General features: G+C 35.9%; 1 protein-coding gene across 1 annotated transcript in view; it reads right to left on the reverse strand.

The window, feature by feature from the left end:
* The window catches only part of LOC144437492 (nischarin-like), a 29,544-nt gene extending 16,720 nt beyond the window's left edge, over positions 1-12,824 (reverse strand). The window contains exons 1-5 of the mRNA XM_078126438.1: positions 12,711-12,824; positions 6,944-7,207; positions 4,914-5,058; positions 1,695-1,795; positions 996-1,091 (exon numbers count right to left, since the gene is read on the reverse strand). Of these exons, the coding sequence (XP_077982564.1) occupies positions 996-1,091; positions 1,695-1,795; positions 4,914-5,058; positions 6,944-7,207; positions 12,711-12,797 (693 nt within the window). The 5' untranslated portion in view covers positions 12,798-12,824. The remainder of the gene's footprint in view (positions 1-995; positions 1,092-1,694; positions 1,796-4,913; positions 5,059-6,943; positions 7,208-12,710) is intronic.
* Between the last annotated feature and the right edge of the window lie 8,732 nt (positions 12,825-21,556).

Raw genomic sequence — 21,556 nt, forward strand, 5'->3', positions numbered from 1 at the left:
AGTTACTACATTGTGTTACTAGACAGTCAATTTATTCTATAAACATTGACAGTTACTACATTGTGTTACTAGACAGTCAATTTATTCTATAAACATTTACAGTTACTACATTGTGTTACTAGACAGTCAATTTATTCTATAAACATTGAGTTACTACATTGTGTTACTAGACAGTCAATTTATTCTATAAACATTGACAGTTACTACATTGTGTTACTAGACAGTCAATTTATTCTGTAAACATTGACAGTTACTACATTGTGTTACTAGACAGTCAATTTATTCTATAAACGTAACATTGACAGTTACTACACTGTGTTACTAGACAGTCAATGTATTCTGTAAACATTGACAGTTACTACATTGTGTTACTTGACAGTCAATTTATTCTGTAAACATTGACAGTTACTACATTGTGTTACTAGACAGTCAATTTATTCTATAAACATTGACAGTTACTACACTGTGTTACTAGACAGTCAATTTATTCTGTAAACATTGACAGTTACTACACTGTGTTACTAGACAGTCAATTTATTCTATAAACATTGAGTTACTACATTGTGTTACTAGACAGTCAATTTATTCTGTAAAACATTGACAGTTACTACATCGTGTTACTAGACAGTCAATTTATTCTATAAACATTGACAGTTACTACATTGTGTTACTAGACAGTCAATTTATTCTATAAACATTGACAGTTACTACATTGTGTTACTAGACAGTCAATTTATTCTGTAAACATTGACAGTTACTACATTGTGTTACTAGACAGTCAATTTATTCTGTAAACATTGACAGTTACTACATTGTGTTACTAGACAGTCAATTTATTCTGTAAACATTGACAGTTACTACATTGTGTTACTAGACAGTCAATGTATTCTGTAAACATTGACAGTTACTACACTGTGTAAATGCACTGTGCCAAACAAATTTGTCATTTTCTCTGTAAGACAGATCTCACTATATGTGTATTTAGAATACCTTACCTGTACTTGCACTAACGCCTTAAATATAGACATGTCAAAAGGCAGTTGATTGACGGTTCTGTTACTGGTACCCAAGGTCTTCTCAAACCCAGTTACCTACAAATATTACACCAATACTTCAGAAGTGAAGTCAAACAACAAATACACACAATTCAAGCTGTTCAAGCATGTCTGAGTTATGGCTTTGGACATGAAAACTGCGTCAACAAAATGGCTGCCAGGCAGCCATATCAGATTGTATCACGACGAAAATGGATATGCACATGTATGTCACAGAACACTGTGCTAATACCAACTTTGAATGAGATCTGTTCAAGCATGTCTGAGTTATGGCTTTGGACAGGGAAAATTCGCAAACGAAATGGCTGCCAGGTGGCCATATTGGATCGTATCATGAAACAAATTGATGTGCATATGTATGTCACAGCATGTTGCCCCTGTACAAAGTTTGAAAAAAATCAGTCCAGGCATCTCCAAGAAATGGCTGTAGATGGACGGACGGATGGACGGATGGAACCCAATCCATAAGTCCCCGTCCCAGACTTCATCCAGTGGGGACTAATAACATACACCTACATAGTATGGTATTCTCCCCTACCTATCTAGCATAACATACACCCATATAGTATGGTATATTCCCCTACCTATCTAGTATGGCCTGTTTACAATGATCAACAATGATATTGTTATTATGGTTACCTTAAGGTATTTCAACCGGGCAATGAAATCCATCACATGACCCAAGTCTTGTCGTCTGTCACCTGATTCTGAAAATGGAGAAAAGCAGAATATTGTGCACACTGTGAAGCAAACCAACGAACAAACATACAGTAATGGAAGCAAAGAAAATGCACCAAAATTAAACAGGGAAGGGAGAGAACAGGAATCCACATTTCATAAAGTTGACAAAAATGATTTCACATGCATTGCAAAGGCAGAATTGATACTTTGTTACTATTAGTCAAGACTACACAGTTGGTTGTCAAGGCAAAATGTCCATGTAGCAGGTATGGCTAATTTCAATCTCATCACACATAGGTATGGCTAATTTCAATCTCACGTACCACATGTAGATATGGCTAATTTCAATATTACCACACATAGGTATGGCTAATTTCAATCTCACCACACATGTAGATATGGCTAATTTCAATATTACCACGCATAGGTATGGCTAATTTCAATCTCACGTACCACATGTATACATGGCTAATTTCAATATTACCACATGTAAGTGTGGCTAATTTCAAACTTACCACATGTAGGTATGGCGAATTTCAAACTTACCACATGTAGGTATGGCTAATTTCAAACTTACCACATGTAGGTATGGCTAATTTCAATATTACCACATGTAAGTGTGGCTAATTTCAAACTTACCACATGTAGGTATGGCGAATTTCAAACTTACCACATGTAGGTATGGCTAATTTCAAACTTACCACATGTAGGTATGGCGAATTTCAATCTTACCACATGTAAGTATGGCTAATTTCAATCTTACCACATGTAGGTATTGCTAATTTCAATCTTACCACATGTAGGTATGGCTAATTTCAATCTTACCACATGTAGGTATTGCTAATTTCAAACTTACCACATGTAAGTATGGCTAATTTCAAAGTTACCACATGTAGGTATTGCTAATTTCAATCTTACCACATGTAAGTATGGCTAATTTCAATCTTACCACATGTAGGTATTGCTAATTTCAATCTTACCACATGTAGGTGTGGCTAATTTCAATCTTACCACATGTAAGTATGGCTAATTTCAATCTCACGTACCACATGTAGGTATGGCTAAATTCAATCTTACCACATGTAGGTGTGGCTAATTTCAATCTTACCACATGTAAGCATAGCTAATTTCAATCTCACGTACCACATTATTATTATTATTTTTATTATTTTAATTTCTTAGAAAACGCACTACACATACGTCACAGTGCGATGTACAGAAGCTCTAAAAAGAATATGCAAAATTTAAAAATACACAGTGCAAGTGGTAGGGTAAAGAACACACAGTCCTGCGGTGAAATAAATGAACAGCAAAGCAAAAACGAATCAATGATAGTACATATTAAAAAGATAGGTTTTCAAACCGCGTTTAAAAGACTCAACATTCCTTGCAGTACGAATCTCTACAGGTAACATATTCCACAGTGATGGCGCGCAAACTGAAAAGGCTCTCTGGCCGTATGTCTTACTGAATGTACTGCGGGGTGGAATCAGACGTAACTTGTCTGCAGAGCGGAGATCTCTAGAAGGAACATACTGCTCTATCAGCTCTGTCAAATACACTGGTGCAAAGCCTCTAATTACTTTAAAAGTAATTAACATAACCTTGAACTTAATACGTGCTTCTACTGGCAGCCAATGTAAATCAACTAATACAGGTGTAATATGGTCAAATTTACGGGACCTACTAACTAAACGTGCTGCAGCGTTTTGAAGAGATTGCAAACGGTGAAGCTGATCTTTGTTAATTCCATACAAGAGACTATTACAATAATCTAACTGAGTTGTTACAAATGCGTGGATCAATGTCTCGGTAGTGTCCTGATCGAGAAGTTTACAGATCTTGCCAATTCTGTATAATGAGTAGTGGGCTTTTCTACAAACTTGGTTTATGTGATCGGACATAGCACCATTCCTGTTTAAAATCATGCCAAGATTACGGACCGAGTTCGAAGGGATAATATCAGTGTCACCGATCCTTAGGCTAGACAGTTCCTTTGCATCAGGTTTCAAGCTTGACGAGAAATGGACAACTTCCGTTTTGTCATCGTTCAGAATGAGTAGATTTGACTTCATCCAGCCACGTACATCGTCGATACATTCCTCGAGAGAGGTACGTACATCATCTGGTTGCCTACAAACAACATAGACTTCGGAGTCGTCGGCATACATCATACAATCCAGACCATGACCTTCGATGATATCCTCCAAAGGTGATGTATAAAGTGTGAAAAGGATTGGCCCAAGTACCGATCCCTGTGGAACACCGTACTTCATTGTCGAACTGGCCGATGTTACATTGCCGACTTTGACACACTGATTGCGATCTGACAGATATGATCGGAACCAGGACAGAACGGTGCCAGTTATGCCGAATCTTGATTGCAGTCTGTTTTAATAATAGAATGTCATGATCGATCGTATCGAACGCAGCCGACAAATCCAACATGATGAGAACGACGTCCATTTTATCGTTTAGGGAACGCATGATGTCATTATGCACCCGCAATAGGGCTGTTTCGGTGCTGCGATTAGGACGATATGCACTTTGGCGCTTTGCGAATAGATTAAACCTGGTAAGATGGCTATGTAGTTGTTGTGCAACAATTCTTTCAAGAACTTTTGAAAGAAATGGAAGATTTGACACTGGTCTATAACTCTTCACATGTAGGTATTGCTAATTTCAATCTTACCACATGTAGGTGTGGCTAATTTCAATCTTACCACATGTAAGTATGGCTAATTTCAATCTCACGTACCACATGTAGGTATGGCTAAATTCAATCTTACCACATGTAGGTATGGCTAAATTCAATCTCACGTACCACATGTAGGTATGGCTAATTTCAAACTTACCACATGTAGGTGTGGCTAATTTCAATCTTACCACATGTAAGTATGGCTAATTTCAATCTTACCACATGTAGGTATGGCTAAATTCAATCTCACGTACCACATGTAGGTGTGGCTAATTTCAATCTTACCACATGTAAGTATGGCTAATTTCAATCTCACGTACCACATGTAGGTATGGCTAAATTCAATCTTACCACATGTAGGTATGGCTAATTTCAATCTTACCACATGTAGGTATGGCTAAATTCAATCTTACCACATGTAGGTATGGCTAATTTCAATCTTACCACATGTATATAGGTATGGCTAAATTCAAACTTACCACATGTAGGTATGGCTAATTTCAGTCTTTCTGTGATGGCATATAGCTGCATAGGTGTCATGTGATAGACTTCTCTAGCTGCCAATATCATTTCTCCTTTCTCATACAACTCTTCTGCCAAAGTCTCAGTCACTCCGTGAATATCCTGTCAGATACATACACCAAGTCTAAATATTTAGTAGAATAAATACTAAGGTGTGTTGACAACATATCAGGGGAATAACATTCCTGACACAAATCAATTGCGCACTACTCTAGTCCAGAGACTTTGCTATCTCACTTGAAAAGGTCATTCACCTGAACAAATATACTGTCAAGTTAGTATGTGGAGTTAGGTAAGTAAGTCTCCAAGCTAACTACACTCAGTGACTGTCTCTGAGCTAACTACACTCAGTGACTGTCTCTGAGCTAACTACACTTTGTGACTGTCTCTGAGCTAACTACACTTTGTGACGGTCTCTGAGCTAACTACACTTTGTGACGGTCTCTGAGCTAACTACACTTTGTGACTGTCTCTGAGCTAACTACACTTTGTGACTGTCTCTGAGCTAACTACACTCAGTGACTGTCTCTGAGCTAACTACACTCAGTGACTGTCTCTGAGCTAACTACACTTTGTGACTGTCTCTGAGCTAACTACACTCAGTGACTGTCTCTGAGCTAACTACACTTTGTGACTGTCTCTGAGCTAACTACACTTTGTGACTGTCTCTGAGCTAACTACACTCAGTGACTGTCTCTGAGCTAACTACACTTTGTGACTGTCTCTGAGCTAACTACACTCAGTGACTGTCTCTGAGCTAACTACACTTTGTGACTGTCTCTGAGCTAACTACACTTTGTGACTGTCTCTGAGCTATCTACACTTTGTGACTGTCTCTGAGCTAACTACACTTTGTGACTGTCTCTGAGCTAACTACACTGACTGTCTCTGAGCTAACTACACTTTGTGACTGTCTCTGAGCTAACTACACTGACTGTCTCTGAGCTAACTACACTTTGTGACTGTCTCTGAGCTAACTACACTGACTGTCTCTGAGCTAACTACACTTTGTGACGGTCTCTGAGCTAACTACACTTTGTGACTGTCTCTGAGCTAACTACACTCAGTGACTGTCTCTGAGCTAACTACACTTTGTGACTGTCTCTGAGCTAACTACACTCAGTGACTGTCTCTGAGCTAACTACACTCAGTGACTGTCTCTGAGCTAACTACACTCAGTGACTGTCTCTGAGCTAACTACACTCAGTGACTGTCTCTGAGCTAACTACACTCAGTGACTGTCTCTGAGCTAACTACACTCAGTGACTGTCTCTGAGCTAACTACACTCAGTGACTGTCTCTGAGCTAACTACACTCAGTGACTGTCTCTGAGCTAACTACACTCAGTGACTGTCTCTGAGCTAACTACACTGACTGTCTCTGAGCTAACTACACTCAGTGACTGTCTCTGAGCTAACTACACTTTGTGACTGTCTCTGAGCTAACTACACTCAGTGACTGTCTCTGAGCTAACTACACTCAGTGACTGTCTCTGAGCTAACTACACTCAGTGACTGTCTCTGAGCTAACTACACTTTGTGACTGTCTCTGAGCTAACTACACTTTCTGAGCTAACTACACTGACTGTCTCTGAGCTAACTACACCGACTGTCCTGGCTAAAAACTATATCAATATATTTACATATTTAATAAGATATACTTATATAATTATTCAATCAGAAATACTAACAAATTATTAATAAGTTATACTTGTTTGTTTGTTTGACTTTATTTAAACTCGATAAATTGTTGAACCAATGACTCTTCTAACACAATGTCAAGTAAGGGAAATTTACAATATTTACATTGACATAATTAAGTTACAATATTTACATTAACATACTTAAGTTACAATATTTACATTAAAATACTTAAGTTACAATATTTACATTGACATACTTAAGTTACAATATTTACATTGACATAATTAAGTTACAATATTTACATTAACATACTTAAGTTATAATATTTAAGAAGATATACTTACATATTTATTAAAGCCCAGGAAAACAGACAATGGTTTTGGTAAATAAGTGTATTTTTGCAGTAATGTTTGCAAATAGTGTTCTAAATCTTTTTGTCTCTTCTCGATGAATGATTTTGAAAGATTTCCGAGGAGTTTTTTAGGCGGAAGCAATCCCTTCTCTAATTTGTATTCAGTTACAAGCCGTTCATGAAGTTCACTGAATTCACTGTAACGGTGACGGACCTGCCATCCACAGTCATTGACAGTTATGCTTATATTGTATATCTGTGAAATAAAACATACATGTACATCCAGTCACTGACAACTATGTTTATATTGCATATCTGTGAAGTAAAACATACATGTACATCCAGTCACTGACAACTATGTTTATATTGCATATCTGTGAAGTAAAACATGTATGTACATCCAGTCACTGACAACTATGTTTATATTGCATATCTGTGAAGTAAAACATACATGTACATCCAGTCACTGACAACTATGTTTATATTGCATATCTGTGAAGTAAAACATACATGTACATCCAGTCACTGACAACTATGTTTATATTGTATATCTGTGAAGTAAAACATACATGTACATCCAGTCACTGACAACTATGTTTATATTGTATATCTGTGAAGTAAAACATACATGTACATCCAGTCACTGACAACTATGTTTATATTGCATATCTGTGAAGTAAAACATACATGTACATCCAGTCACTGACAACTATGTTTATATTGCATATCTGTGAAGTAAAACATACATGTACATCCAGTCACTGACAACTATGTTTATATTGCATATCTGTGAAGTAAAACATACATCTACTTAATTGTAGGAATCTATGTCGTCTTCAAACTTTTCATGATCAATTTGTTGATCAAGCAGTGTTTTTGTTAAGGTAGGCAAGTAGGTGACTGGTCAAAGGTCAAATAACCACTGCTGTGTTAGCCTCAGTTACCTAGACTCTCACCACTAGGGGGCTCTGCCTATGAGACCACCAAAAACAAGAGTCTCGGGAAACGAGATTCCAACTTACCCACGCAGGATATAATGTTTAGAGCAGTGCATGCTGGGGAAAACATCACTTCCAATATTGTATGCTAAACAATTTAGGTACTTTCGCGACAAGTTATAACTTTTCAAGCGATTGATACATGTACATGACTTTAACTCCACATAACAACAAACAGGCCTCGTCAGCACATTTTTAATGACTTTGAAGAAATGCACATTTTGTACTGTGTGAGTCCCAGGTGGGGTACATGCAGTTGAAATGTACATTTTGTACTGTGTGAGTCCCAGGTGGGGTACATGCAGTTGAAATGACGTTTTCCCACACTCTAATTTGGAGTGGTCCCCAGCTACGAGGGGCTTGGTAACCAAGACTATACTGCTGGTCCCTAGCTATGAGGGGCTTGGTAACCAAGACTATACTGCTGGTCCCTAGCTACGAGAGGCTTGGTAACCGAGACTATACTGCCGGTCCCTAGCTACGAGGGGCTTGGTAACCAAGACTATACTGCTGGTCCCTAGCTATGAGGGGCTTGGTAACCAAGACTATACTGCTGGTCCCTAGCTATGAGGGGCTTGGTAACCAAGACTATACTGCTGGTCCCTAGCTATGAGGGGCTTGGTAACCAAGACTATACTGCTATATCAACCATGTCACAATTTATTTGATCTGGGGTCAACCAACAAATGTCAAAGGTAAACTGTTCATATTAAAATCAATACCACATCTACACCAATGTTATGAAAATGATTTTAATCACTCTGTTAATTAATTAATTAATTAATTAATTAATTAATTAATTACAAAGTTAGTTTTGTGGCCAGCCATGTAAAAGACTATTATGTCTTGAAATGGAGTATAGACTCAGTGAAGTTGGTATTCTACTTTAATCAAGTAACTAATTACAACAAGTCATTGAGAATGACATAGTCTCCACTCTGATTGGATTTTAAGGAACTGGCAGTTTATGTTGTCATTTTCTTGATATCACTACTCTGATCACGCAACAACACTTGTGAACCTAAATCAAACAGACTTAGATATGTTGTGTCTTGCTTGTTGGACATGGAACATGCCTACTCATGTTGTGTCTCCTCGTTGGACATGGGACATGCCTACTCTTCAAGATGACGTGATGGAATAAACCATTCAACAATAAAGGATGGGTTGGGTAGGGGGGGGGGGGGGCTGTTCAAGCATGTCTGAGTTGTGGCTTTGGACATGGAAAATTCGCAAACAAAATGGCTGCCAGGCAGCCATATTGGATCGTATCACGATGAAAATGGATATGCATATGTATGTCATAGAACACTGTCCTAATAGAAAATTTGAATGAGATCTGTTCAAGCATGTCAGAGTTATGGCTTTAGACAGGGAAAATCTGCAAACAAAATGGCTGCTAGGTGGCCATATTGGATTGTATCATGAAACAAATTGACGTGCATATGTATGCCATTGTATGTTGCCCCTGAAAAAGTTTGAAAAAAAATCGGTCCAGGCATCTCCAAGAAACAACTTTGGACGGATGGATGGACGGATGGATGGATGGACGGACGGATGGAACCCAATCGTCCGGCGGGGACTAATAATTGTAGCATTTAGTTTTTTGATTTGGAGGTTTTTGTGTTTTTACCTTTTTATCGTTCTGGAGATTGCACTCAAACAAACGCTACAATTCCACTCTATAAACTAATGCTACAATTCCACTCTATAAACTAATGCTATAATTCCACTCTATAAACTAATGCTACAATTCCACTCTATAAACTAATGCTACAATTCCACTCTATAAACTAATGCTACAATCCACTCTATAAACTAATGCTACAATTCCACTCTATAAACTAATGGTACAATTCCACTCTATAAACTAATGCTACAATTCCACTCTATAAACTAATGCTACAATTCCACTCTACATACTACCGCTACAATTCCACTCTATAAACTAATGGTACAATTCCACTCTATAAACTAATGCTACAATTCCACTCTATAAACTAATGGTACAATTCCACTCTATAAACTAATGGTACAATTCCACTCTATAAACTAATGGTACAATTCCACTCTATAAACTAATGGTACAATTCCACTCTATAAACTAACACTACAATTCCATTGTATAAACTAATGCTACAATTCCACTCTATAAACTAATGGTACAATTCCACTCTATAAACTAATGGTACAATTCCACTCTATAAACTAATGCTACAATTCCACTCTATAAACTAATGCTACAATTCCACTCTATAAACTAATGGTACAATTCCACTCTATAAACTAATGCTACAATTCCACTCTATAAACTAATGCTACAATTCCACTCTATAAACTAATGCTACAATTCCACTCTATAAACTAATGCTACAATTCCATTCTACATACTACCGCTACAATTCCACTCTATAAACTAATGGTACAATTCCACTCTATAAACTAATGCTACAATTCCACTCTATAAACTAATGCTACAATTCCACTCTATAAACTAATGGTACAATTCCACTCTATAAACTAATGGTACAATTCCACTCTATAAACTAATGGTACAATTCCACTCTATAAACTAATGGTACAATTCCACTCTATAAACTAATGGTACAATTCCACTCTATAAACTAATGGTACAATTCCACTCTATAAACTAACACTACAATTCCATTGTATAAACTAATGCTACAATTCCACTCTATAAACTAATGGTACAATTCCACTCTATAAACTAATGCTACAATTCCATTCTACATACTACCGCTACAATTCCACTCTATAAACTAATGCTACAATTCCACTCTATAAACTAATGGTACAATTCCACTCTATAAACTAATGGTACAATTCCACTCTATAAACTAATGGTACAATTCCACTCTATAAACTAACACTACAATTCCATTGTATAAACTAATGCTACAATTCCACTCTATAAACTAATGGTACAATTCCACTCTATAAACTAATGCTACAATTCCATTCTACATACTACCGCTACAATTCCACTCTATAAACTAATGCTACAATTCCACTCTATAAACTAATGCTACAATTCCACTCTATAAACTAATGCTACAATTCCACTCTATAAACTAATGCTACAATTCCACTCTATAAACTAATGGTACAATTCCACTCTATAAACTAATGCTACAATTCCACTCTATAAACTAATGATACAATTCCACTCTATAAACTAATGCTACAATTCCACTCTATAAACTAATGCTACAATTCCACTCTATAAACTAATGCTACAATTCCACTCTATAAACTAATGATACAATTCCATTGTATAAACTAATGATACAATTCCACTGTATAAACTAATGATACAATTCCACTCTATAAACTAATGCTACAATTCCACTCTATAAACTAATGATACAATTCCATTGTATAAACTAATGATACAATTCAACTGTATAAACTAATGATACAATTCCACTCTATAAACTAATGCTACAATTCCACTCTATAAACTAATGCTACAATTCCACTCTATAAACTAATGCTACAATTCCACTCTATAAACTAATGCTACAATTCCATTGTATAAACTAATGGTACAATTCCACTCTATAAACTAACACTACAATTCCATTGTATAAACTAATGCTACAATTCCACTCTATAAACTAATGCTACAATTCCACTCTATAAACTAATGATACAATTCCACTCTATAAACTAATGATACAATTCCACTCTATAAACTAATGCTACAATTCCACTCTATAAACTAATGCTACAATTCCACTCTACAACATCAAATAAATGGTGCAATAATGAGTTGCCTTTCCTCCCAAACAATTGGACATTTCCTAAATTCAACATTAATTATGGAATCCTCAGGACCTAAGAAATGTTCCAAAGTACATGTACCCTAATTCTGTCAAAAACAGCAAAAATATGGCAACAAAACAGAAAACCGTGTCAATATACAAATGTAAATGTAATGCTGTACACTTTGGTACAAATGTCTACAAACATGCCTGTTTACCCACCGAGATGATATTATTATTTTTACACCCCCCCCCCCCCTCAATGTTTTTGTTTTAATATGTAACTGAAAACAACAACAAAGGACGGTATCACTGCAGTATGTGTGTGCACATTAGATTATCCTCTTTATCGAATGCAGCTGGTTGGTCCCCTACTTTCTTATTTTCGCCTTCTACTTCTGAATTTATGGAAAACCCCAAATTATCACTACACTAGACTGTTAAACCAATAGGCAATAGTCCACTACGCTACGAAGTACGTGTATCAAAACGGAAATGGGTGTAACGTACACATTGATTTCCTGGCAAAAGGTTGTAATCTCGCTATTACCAATGTTGTATATAGTTCGTGGAACATAAATCTATTCAACTTTCTTCTTTTGTACACCTTGACAAATACACACGTAGAATCCAAACATTGGACGTGAATTTGAATCCAAACATTGTGATAGAGAGATGTTTAGTGCCTGTGATGCCAGTTATATACGACACAATCGGGTATTCGTATTATTCTGGTGGGTATCACTTCAAATGCCCCTCAAAACAATGGAGAAAGCGGCACCACTAGGAAAACTCACTGTACCATTACTTCTATTAAGTTTTGACGCTGAACACAACCAAATGCACGTTCATTTATCAATATTTTACAAGTGTTTGTGGAAGGAACTTTAGCAAATGCCCAGATGTGATAGCCAAATATCAAACAAATACCTCTCCCGTCTCCGTATACATAAATTTCGATGCTACGCGTACGTACCGTAAAATTTTCGATTTGTTCGGCTGCAGTGATCATCACTTTCCTGGTCCGCCTAATATCATCAAGATCGTCACTATAGGAAGCCATATTTACATGTATTTCACTCAAACGTCCAACAATCTTCCACGCACAGTATCGAGCTACCCTGAATGTCTGCCATTTTGTTTTCTAATTAACATAACGTTGAACCAATGGGAAATTGTCACTCAAATTTGACATTAAATGACCTTCGCGTCAGATGAAACGAAGGGTGTGTAGTAGTAGTAGTAGTAGTAGTAGTAGTAGTAGTAGTAGTAGTAGTGGTGGTGGTGGTGGTGGTGGTGGTGGTGGTGGTGGGGTGGAGGGTGGCAGTTGACACCTGGCGTCTGGTTACTTTTCATTAAAATGTACTTTTTCAAGCTTCTAAGTTCTGAGAAAAGGCCGCTTTCTCCGGGGCGGCGGAAAAAAAAATATTTTGGTTCCCACAATCTCTAATACCCCGGGGTCGAATACTACAGAGATTTATATGAGTTAATTATAACAAATCGTATTACTTTATATATTAACATGCATGTATTTATTATTATTATACTCGGTGTTTTGTTGCATTTCTTTTTTTGGCTGCTAGTCTGTATAACTTACTATAAGCTAAGGTACGCCACCCGCCGTAACGGGGCGCCCTCACACATCGGTCAACCCCACTCACTGGCCGGTGAGGGCGGAACGATACGACGTATTTTGCAGTTTGAAAATTTTGACCACGAATCATCTATTCGCCATACATAATTTTGAGCCTATTAAAGATATTAAATACTATACTATACTATGATTCAGCAATAAACAATGAATAGGATGAAATCAACTGCTCAAAATCAAGGAAATTCTTGCAACAATATGAAACTGTCTCTTACCAATCACTATTTAGGGATCGGACAGAATTTACGGCAGGGGGGGGGGGGGGGGGGGGCTGGGGAGAAATTGGGGGGGGGGCATGAAAAAAATGGGAGGCTTGAAGGGGGGGCCATGAAAATTCTTATGGTTTGAAAGGGGGGGCCGTGAAATATTTTGTCATTGAAAAAAATTAATATGTTAGAAAATTTAGCATTGCATGAGATAGCACTTGATATCGCCTTTAATATTGAATTTCTACACTTTCATTTATGTATTAAAATGGAAGTGTGTACGTTTGTATGTACCTATTTAGTGAAGCATAAAAACACTACTCAAGATTAATTTGATACACCCTGAATTACTCTTATATACTCCAAGTTGTTCACACACACACACACACACACACACACACACACACACACACACACACACTTAAACACACATATGTATACATACATACATACATACATACATACATACATACATACATACATACATACATACATACATACATACATACATACATACATACATTATAGCACTGTGGAAACAGGTTCAGTGTGTAATTACCATCAAGGATACATATATATATATATATATATATATATATATATATATATATATATATATATATATATATATATATATATATATATATATATATATATATATATATATATATATATATATATATATATATGTATATATGTATGTAAATACAAAAACGTCTGGCCAGATTAATTTAGATAGGTGTTTTATTTCTTTCCTTGACACTATTCTTGAGTTTCACTCTCAGACTCACTAGAGTCTGAAGATGTGAGGCAAGACTTGTCTTTCTTTCTATCTAAAACCTGTGAAATTAAACTATTTCCCTCCTCAGCATCATCAAATGCATCTAACTGTACTAAATATTGTAAAGCATTTAGATGTCTGCGTGGTGTTAAGTGTTTTTTCATCAGTGACTTAAATTTGCACTAAAGCAATGGAGAGGTATATGAATACTCTAGTCAATATACATGGTTGGGACCAGAGATGGTAAGAATTCCACAACCTGTACCAGACCCGGACAGTCCAATGCACTATCTTCCAGTTCATAAGTGTCCAACTGTTGACAGTGAAGGAAAGCAGAGAGAGGCAGATGACTGGCAACCCAGGTCAAATATCACAAGGAAATTCAGAAAGGGTGAATTGACAACCAAATAATAGGTGGAAGAATTTTCAAAATTATTTTATGTTGATTGCAAACATACTGAAGCATGTGTTCAACACCTGCAAACCTAAAGAATGTTCAAGAAATGAGAATGCGTACAAGGTTAAGTCAGAAAAAGGAGAAGAAAATCAAGTTGTACCAGGACTATAATTGGCTTGACTTAGTTGTGCATGGAAAGTTATAAGCTCTCTTCAGGTTGCTGAATTAGACAAGTACTTGAAATATCAGCAACTAATACATACATGGTAGGAAGGATGACAAGTTGAAAGCTGTTACATGTGATGTGTTAAGAAGAACTTCAAGAGAGCAACAGAAGTCAGTGATTGAAAAGAACACAGGTGATGAAAGTGAAGAGGAACTGTGTGACAGTGAAGAAGGAGATATTGTTTTAGAAGAAATTCGTAGTGATAGTGACACCGATACATCAAGTACTAGTGACAGTGACAGTGACAGTGACAGCGAATAAAATCAGTCTAGCCATCAAAAAGACCAGGATGGTTCCCTTATTGTTCATACTAGATCAGGTAGACTGGCTGGATCATGGAAACTTGCCTTTATATAAATTCAAGATTATGAATAAAGGGATTGTATTGCAAAGGCTATTCATCATTGACACTGCACTTCAAGCTTAATGTGAATGGTTTAGAAAACTGTGAGTAATACTCATCTGATCACTGTACAGTGTATTGAATACAATTCTGAATTTGCTGTCCCCATCATGAAGTCACAAATGCCTGACACTATAGATTCAAATATGTATGGTTTTGGAACTGAAAGCATATTGATTACATCTAAGTATTCCACAATATTCTGAATTTCTTTGCACTTTCATGAACAAATGTCTTACATTTACATGTGTATTGGTAATGCATTTGGTGTAGGAAAGTGAAAGCTATATTTGTCAGACCTCAGTGTGCATAAAATCCTTAGTTTGCTAGCACTTCATGACATCACAAATGTCTGACATTAGATAGTTATTGTGTTATGAGTATAAATAGATATTTGAATACACTATGTAGGTGATGTGATGTCCTTAGATACTCCCAAAAAAGGTCCCCACTACAGTTTTTCACAAATCACGCATGTGAATGTGTGTTTACTCTGTGTCTGTGTTTCTGTGTATGTATCAGTGAATGACAGTTAAAACCACCACATCAAATGCCTTGGTATTAAGTGATGACTACTTATGGTGTCTAGTTGGGAAATAAACAAGATTATACCACATGTGTACATGTATGATTACATGTATAGTCAAAATGTTTTATTTTGTTTTGTTTTCTAAAAAACTACCTCTACAACTAAGGGGGGGCTGTGAAATTTTGGTCACAGTGAATGGGGGGCCAGGAAAAAAACCAAGTCAGAGATAATTTCTCCCCAGGCCCACCCCCTGCCGTAAATTCTGTCCGGTCCCTTAGTTGCAATACACACCATCAGTTCACTGTTACATTAATTATCTTAGTTGCAATACACACCATCAGTTCACTGTTACGTTAATTATCTTAGTTGCAATACACACCATCAGTTCACTGTTACATTAATTATCTTAGTTGCAATACACACCATCAGTTCACTGTTACGTTAATTATCTTAATTGCAATATACACCATCAGTTCACTGCTACGTTAATTATCTTAGTTGCAATATACACCATCAGTTCACTGTTACGTTAATTATCTTAGTTGCAATATACACCATCAGTTCACTGCTACGTTAATTATCTTAGTTGCAATATACACCATCAGTTCACTGTTACGTTAATTATCTTAGTTGCAATATACACCATCAGTTCACTGTTACGTTAATTATCTTAGTTGCAATATACACCATCAGTTCACTGTTACGTTAATTATCTTAGTTGCAATATACACCATCAGTTCACTGTTACGTTAATTATCTTAGTTGCAATACACATCATCAGTTCACTGTTACGTTAATTATCTTAGTTGCAATATACACCATCAGTTCACTGTTACGTTAATTATCTTAGTTGCAATATACACCATCAGTTCACTGTTACGATAATTATCTTAGTTGCAATATACACCATCAGTTCACTGTTACGTTAATTATCTTAGTTGCAATACACACCATCAGTTCACTGTTACGTTAATTATCTTAATTGCAATATACACCATCAGTTCACTGTTACGTTAATTATCTTAGTTCCAATATACACCATCAGTTCACTGTTACATTAATTATCTTAGTTGCAATATACACCATCAGTTCACTGTTACGTTAATTATCTTAGTTGCAATATACACCATCAGTTCACTGTTACGTTAATTATCTTAGTTGCAATATACACCATCAGTTCACTGTTACATTAATTATCTTAATTGCAATATACACCATCAGTTCACTGCTACGTTAATTATCTTAATTGCAATATACACCATCAGTTCACTGTTATGTTAATTATCTTAGTTGCAATATACACCATCAGTTCACTGTTACGTTAATTATTTTAGTTGCAATATACACCATCACTTCACTGTTACATTAATTATCTTAGTTGCAATATACACCATCAGTTCACTGTTACATTAATTATCTTAGTTGCAATATACACCATCAGTTCACTGCTACGTTAATTATCTTAGTTGCAATATACACCATCAGTTCACTGTTACATTAATTATCTTAGTTGCAATATACACCATCAGTTCACTGTTACGTTAATTATCTTAGTTGCAATATACACCATCAGTTCACTGTTACGTTAATTATCTTAGTTGCAATATACACCATCAGTTCACTGTTACGTTAATTATCTTAGTTGCAATATACACCATCAGTTCACTGTTACATTAATTATCTTAGTTGCAATATACACCATCAGTTCAAGGTTACATTAATTATCTTAGTTGCAATATACACCATCAGTTCACTGTTACATTAATTATCTTATTTGCAATATACACCATCACTTCACTGTTACGTTAATTATCTTAGTTGCAATACACACCATCAGTTCACTGTCACGTTAATTATCTTAGTTGCAATATACACCATCAGTTCACTGTTACGTTAATTATCTTAGTTCCAATATACACCATCAGTTCACTGTTACGTTAATTATCTTAATTGCAATATACACCATCAGTTCACTGTTACATTAATTATCTTAGTTGCAATATACACCATCAGTTCACTGTTACGTTAATTATCTTAGTTCCAATATACACCATCAGTTCACTGTTATGTTAATTATCTTAATTGCAATATACACCATCAGTTCACTGTTACGTTAATTATCTTAGTTGCAATACACACCATCAGTTCACTGTTACGTTAATTATCTTAGTTGCAATACACACCATCAGTTCACTGTTACGTTAATTATCTTAGTTGCAATATACACCATCAGTTCACTGTTACGTTAATTATCTTAGTTGCAATATACACCATCAGTTCACTGTTACGTTAATTATCTTAGTTGCAATACACACCATCAGTTCACTGTTACGTTAATTATCTTAGTTGCAATATACACCATCAGTTCACTGTTACGTTAATTATCTTAGTTGCAATATACACCATCAGTTCACTGTTACGTTAATTATCTTAGTTGCAATATACACCATCAGTTCACTGTTACGTTAATTATCTTAGTTGCAATATACACCATCAGTTCACTGTTATGTTAATTATCTTAATTGCAATATACACCATCAGTTCACTGCTACGTTAATTATCTTAATTGCAATATACACCATCAGTTCACTGTTACGTTAATTATCTTAGTTGCAATATACATCATCAGTTCACTGTTACGTTAATTATCTTAGTTGCAATATACACCATCAGTTCACTGTTACGTTAATTATCTTAGTTGCAATATACACCATCAGTTCACTGTTACGTTAATTATCTTAGTTGCAATATACACCATCAGTTCACTGTTACGTTAATTATCTTAGTTGGAATGTTTTATTTTTTTTATGTTTATCATATCCACTTGTCTATCTATTTCGTTATATATGCATCATGATATAATGCTACAATCTAGCTGTTGCTATGGGCGTGGTCTTGATGCTAGGGATACTAGTATATACATGGATGTTTATCCACTCTGCTAAACATCCGTTATTATCTTTGCATTATCCCCCATCATTTGGCTGTTTCTATGGGCATGGCCATGGTTGTTATGGATACATGTGATCATCTTTAAATATTTATCGACATACTTACCAATCTCTGTTACCTTTACTGTACACCATTACTCCACTGTTGCTATGGGTGTGGTCTTATTGTTAGGTTTATTTGCATACATTTAAATTTTAGAATGTTTATTAACACACCTATCCTATAATGTTGCTACCTCCATTAAACATACTGGCATTTGGCCATTGATAAGGGTGTAGTCATGGTTGCTAGGGCCAGATGTGTCAAAATGTCTTGAACAGCATCTGCAGAATAACACTTGTAGAAAATCATCATCAAATTTCAGCCCAATCTACCAAAAAGATTTTGATTGATTTTAATTTTTGACCAAAATTCACATTTTAGATAGTTTTAGATATTTCAGATAAGATCATTATCAATCAATCAATCAATCAATCAATCAATCAATCAATCAATCAATCAATCAATCAAGCAATCAAATTTCTATAGCGCCGATTTCCAGAGCAATGTTCAGTTCAGTGGTGCTGAATGGCTAAATCACACCTTATGCTTTGGTGAACAAATAAGTCTTCAGTTTTGTTTTGAAACAATCCAGGCTGGAGGCTTGGTGAATGTCAAGTGGCAAAGAGTTCCATAGTTTGGGGGCGACATATGAGAATGAACGACCTCCATAGGTGACTTGTCTGTAATTTGTTGTTGTAAACAGATTCTTGTTTGTAGAACGTAGAGTGTGACTCGGTGTGTATGGCTGGAGAAGATCACAAATGTACTCTGGAGTTAAGCCATGAAGAGCTTTATATGTTCTGATCAGAACTGGAGAAATGAGTTCCAATTTCTTGGTACAAGAGATGATCCTTGCTGCTGCATTTTGTGCACTTTGTAATACAAAAATTATAGGCAGAATATTTCATCTCCATACCCCTAGAAACATCCAACCCAAAGTTCAGCCCAAACTGCCACATAGTTTTGGAATTAAATATTTTTTGACCTGTCACATTTTTAGACCATGATTTGCACACGGGTTCATTATTTCAGAAACAGTTCTTCATCTACACATCCTTAAGAACATCCATACAATATCACAAACTAATCTGACAAGTAGTTTTTTAGTTTTAAAAGTGTTCTTGACCAAAGTCACAAACCTGTGGTACAATTACTTTGATCTAAACAATTTGCCAACTACATGTAGACATCCAAAGTGCTATCTCACTAAAATGTCAAATAAATTAGCCCATTGGTTTTTACTTCAAGTCGGCCACACACACACACACACACACACACACACACACACACACACACACACACACACACACACACACACATACACACATACACACACACACACATACACACACACACACACACACACACACACACTGCTAGAAACCGCAAAAAACGCAAACTTGACATTTGAACTTATTTTATTGATACATAGTTTTGTTCAGCAACTACCAAAATCAATTGCTTACTTTTAAATATGTACAACACAAAAGTTATCATGTTTTTTAAAGATTATTGTTACCATGGTATTATCCCTAACTAATGTTACCATGGTATTAACTCTAACAGACTATTGTTACCATGGTATTAACTCTAACAGACTATTGTTACCATGGTATTAACTCTAACAGACTATTGTTACCATGGTATTAACTCTAACAGACTATTATCACCATACTATTAGCCATAACATAACCAATATGCTGTGTTGATTTTCACATCGTGAAACTATTTTTTTTTGGTCAATACAAGTATTCTTCTTTATACTTTGTTGTATTGTATTGTATTGTACTGATATCTTGTAACATAGATAAGGTTACAATAAAGTTAATATTAGTAGTAGTATTTAATAGCCCTAACAGACTATTGTTACCATGGTATTAGCCCTAACAGACTATTGTTACCATGGTATTAGCCCTAACAGACTATTGTTACCATAGTATTAGCCCTAACAGACTATTGTTACCATAGTATTAGCCCTAACAGACGACTATTGTTACCATAGTATTAGCCCTAACAGACTATTGTTACCATGGTATTAGCCCTAACAGACTATTGTTACCATAGTATTAGCCCTAACAGACTATTGTTACCATGGTATTAGCCCTAACAGACTATTGTTACCATGGTATTAGCCCTAACAGACTATTGTTACCATGGTATTAGCCCTGACAGACTATTGTTACCATGGTATTAGCCCTAACAGACTATTGTTACCATAGTATTAGCCCTAACAGACTATTGTTACCATAGTATTAGCCCTAACAGACGACTATTGTTACCATAGTATTAGCCCTAACAGACTATTGTTACCATGGTATTAGCCCTAACAGACTATTGTTACCATAGTATTATCCCTAACAGACTATTGTTACCATGGTATTAGCCCTAACAGACTATTGTTACCATGGTATTAGCCCTAACAGACTATTGTTACCATAGTATTAGCCCTAACAGACTATTGTTACCATGGTATTAGCCCTAACAGACTATTGTTACCATGGTATTAGCCCTAACAGACTATTGTTACCATGGTATTAGCCCTAACAGACTATTGTTACCATGGTATTAGCCCTAACAGACTATTGTTACCATGGTATTAGCCCTAACAGACTATTGTAACCATAGTATTAGCCCT

The sequence above is a fragment of the Glandiceps talaboti genome, chromosome 1 (assembly GCF_964340395.1).
Source record: "Glandiceps talaboti chromosome 1, keGlaTala1.1, whole genome shotgun sequence".
Taxonomy (NCBI): domain Eukaryota; kingdom Metazoa; phylum Hemichordata; class Enteropneusta; family Spengelidae; genus Glandiceps; species Glandiceps talaboti.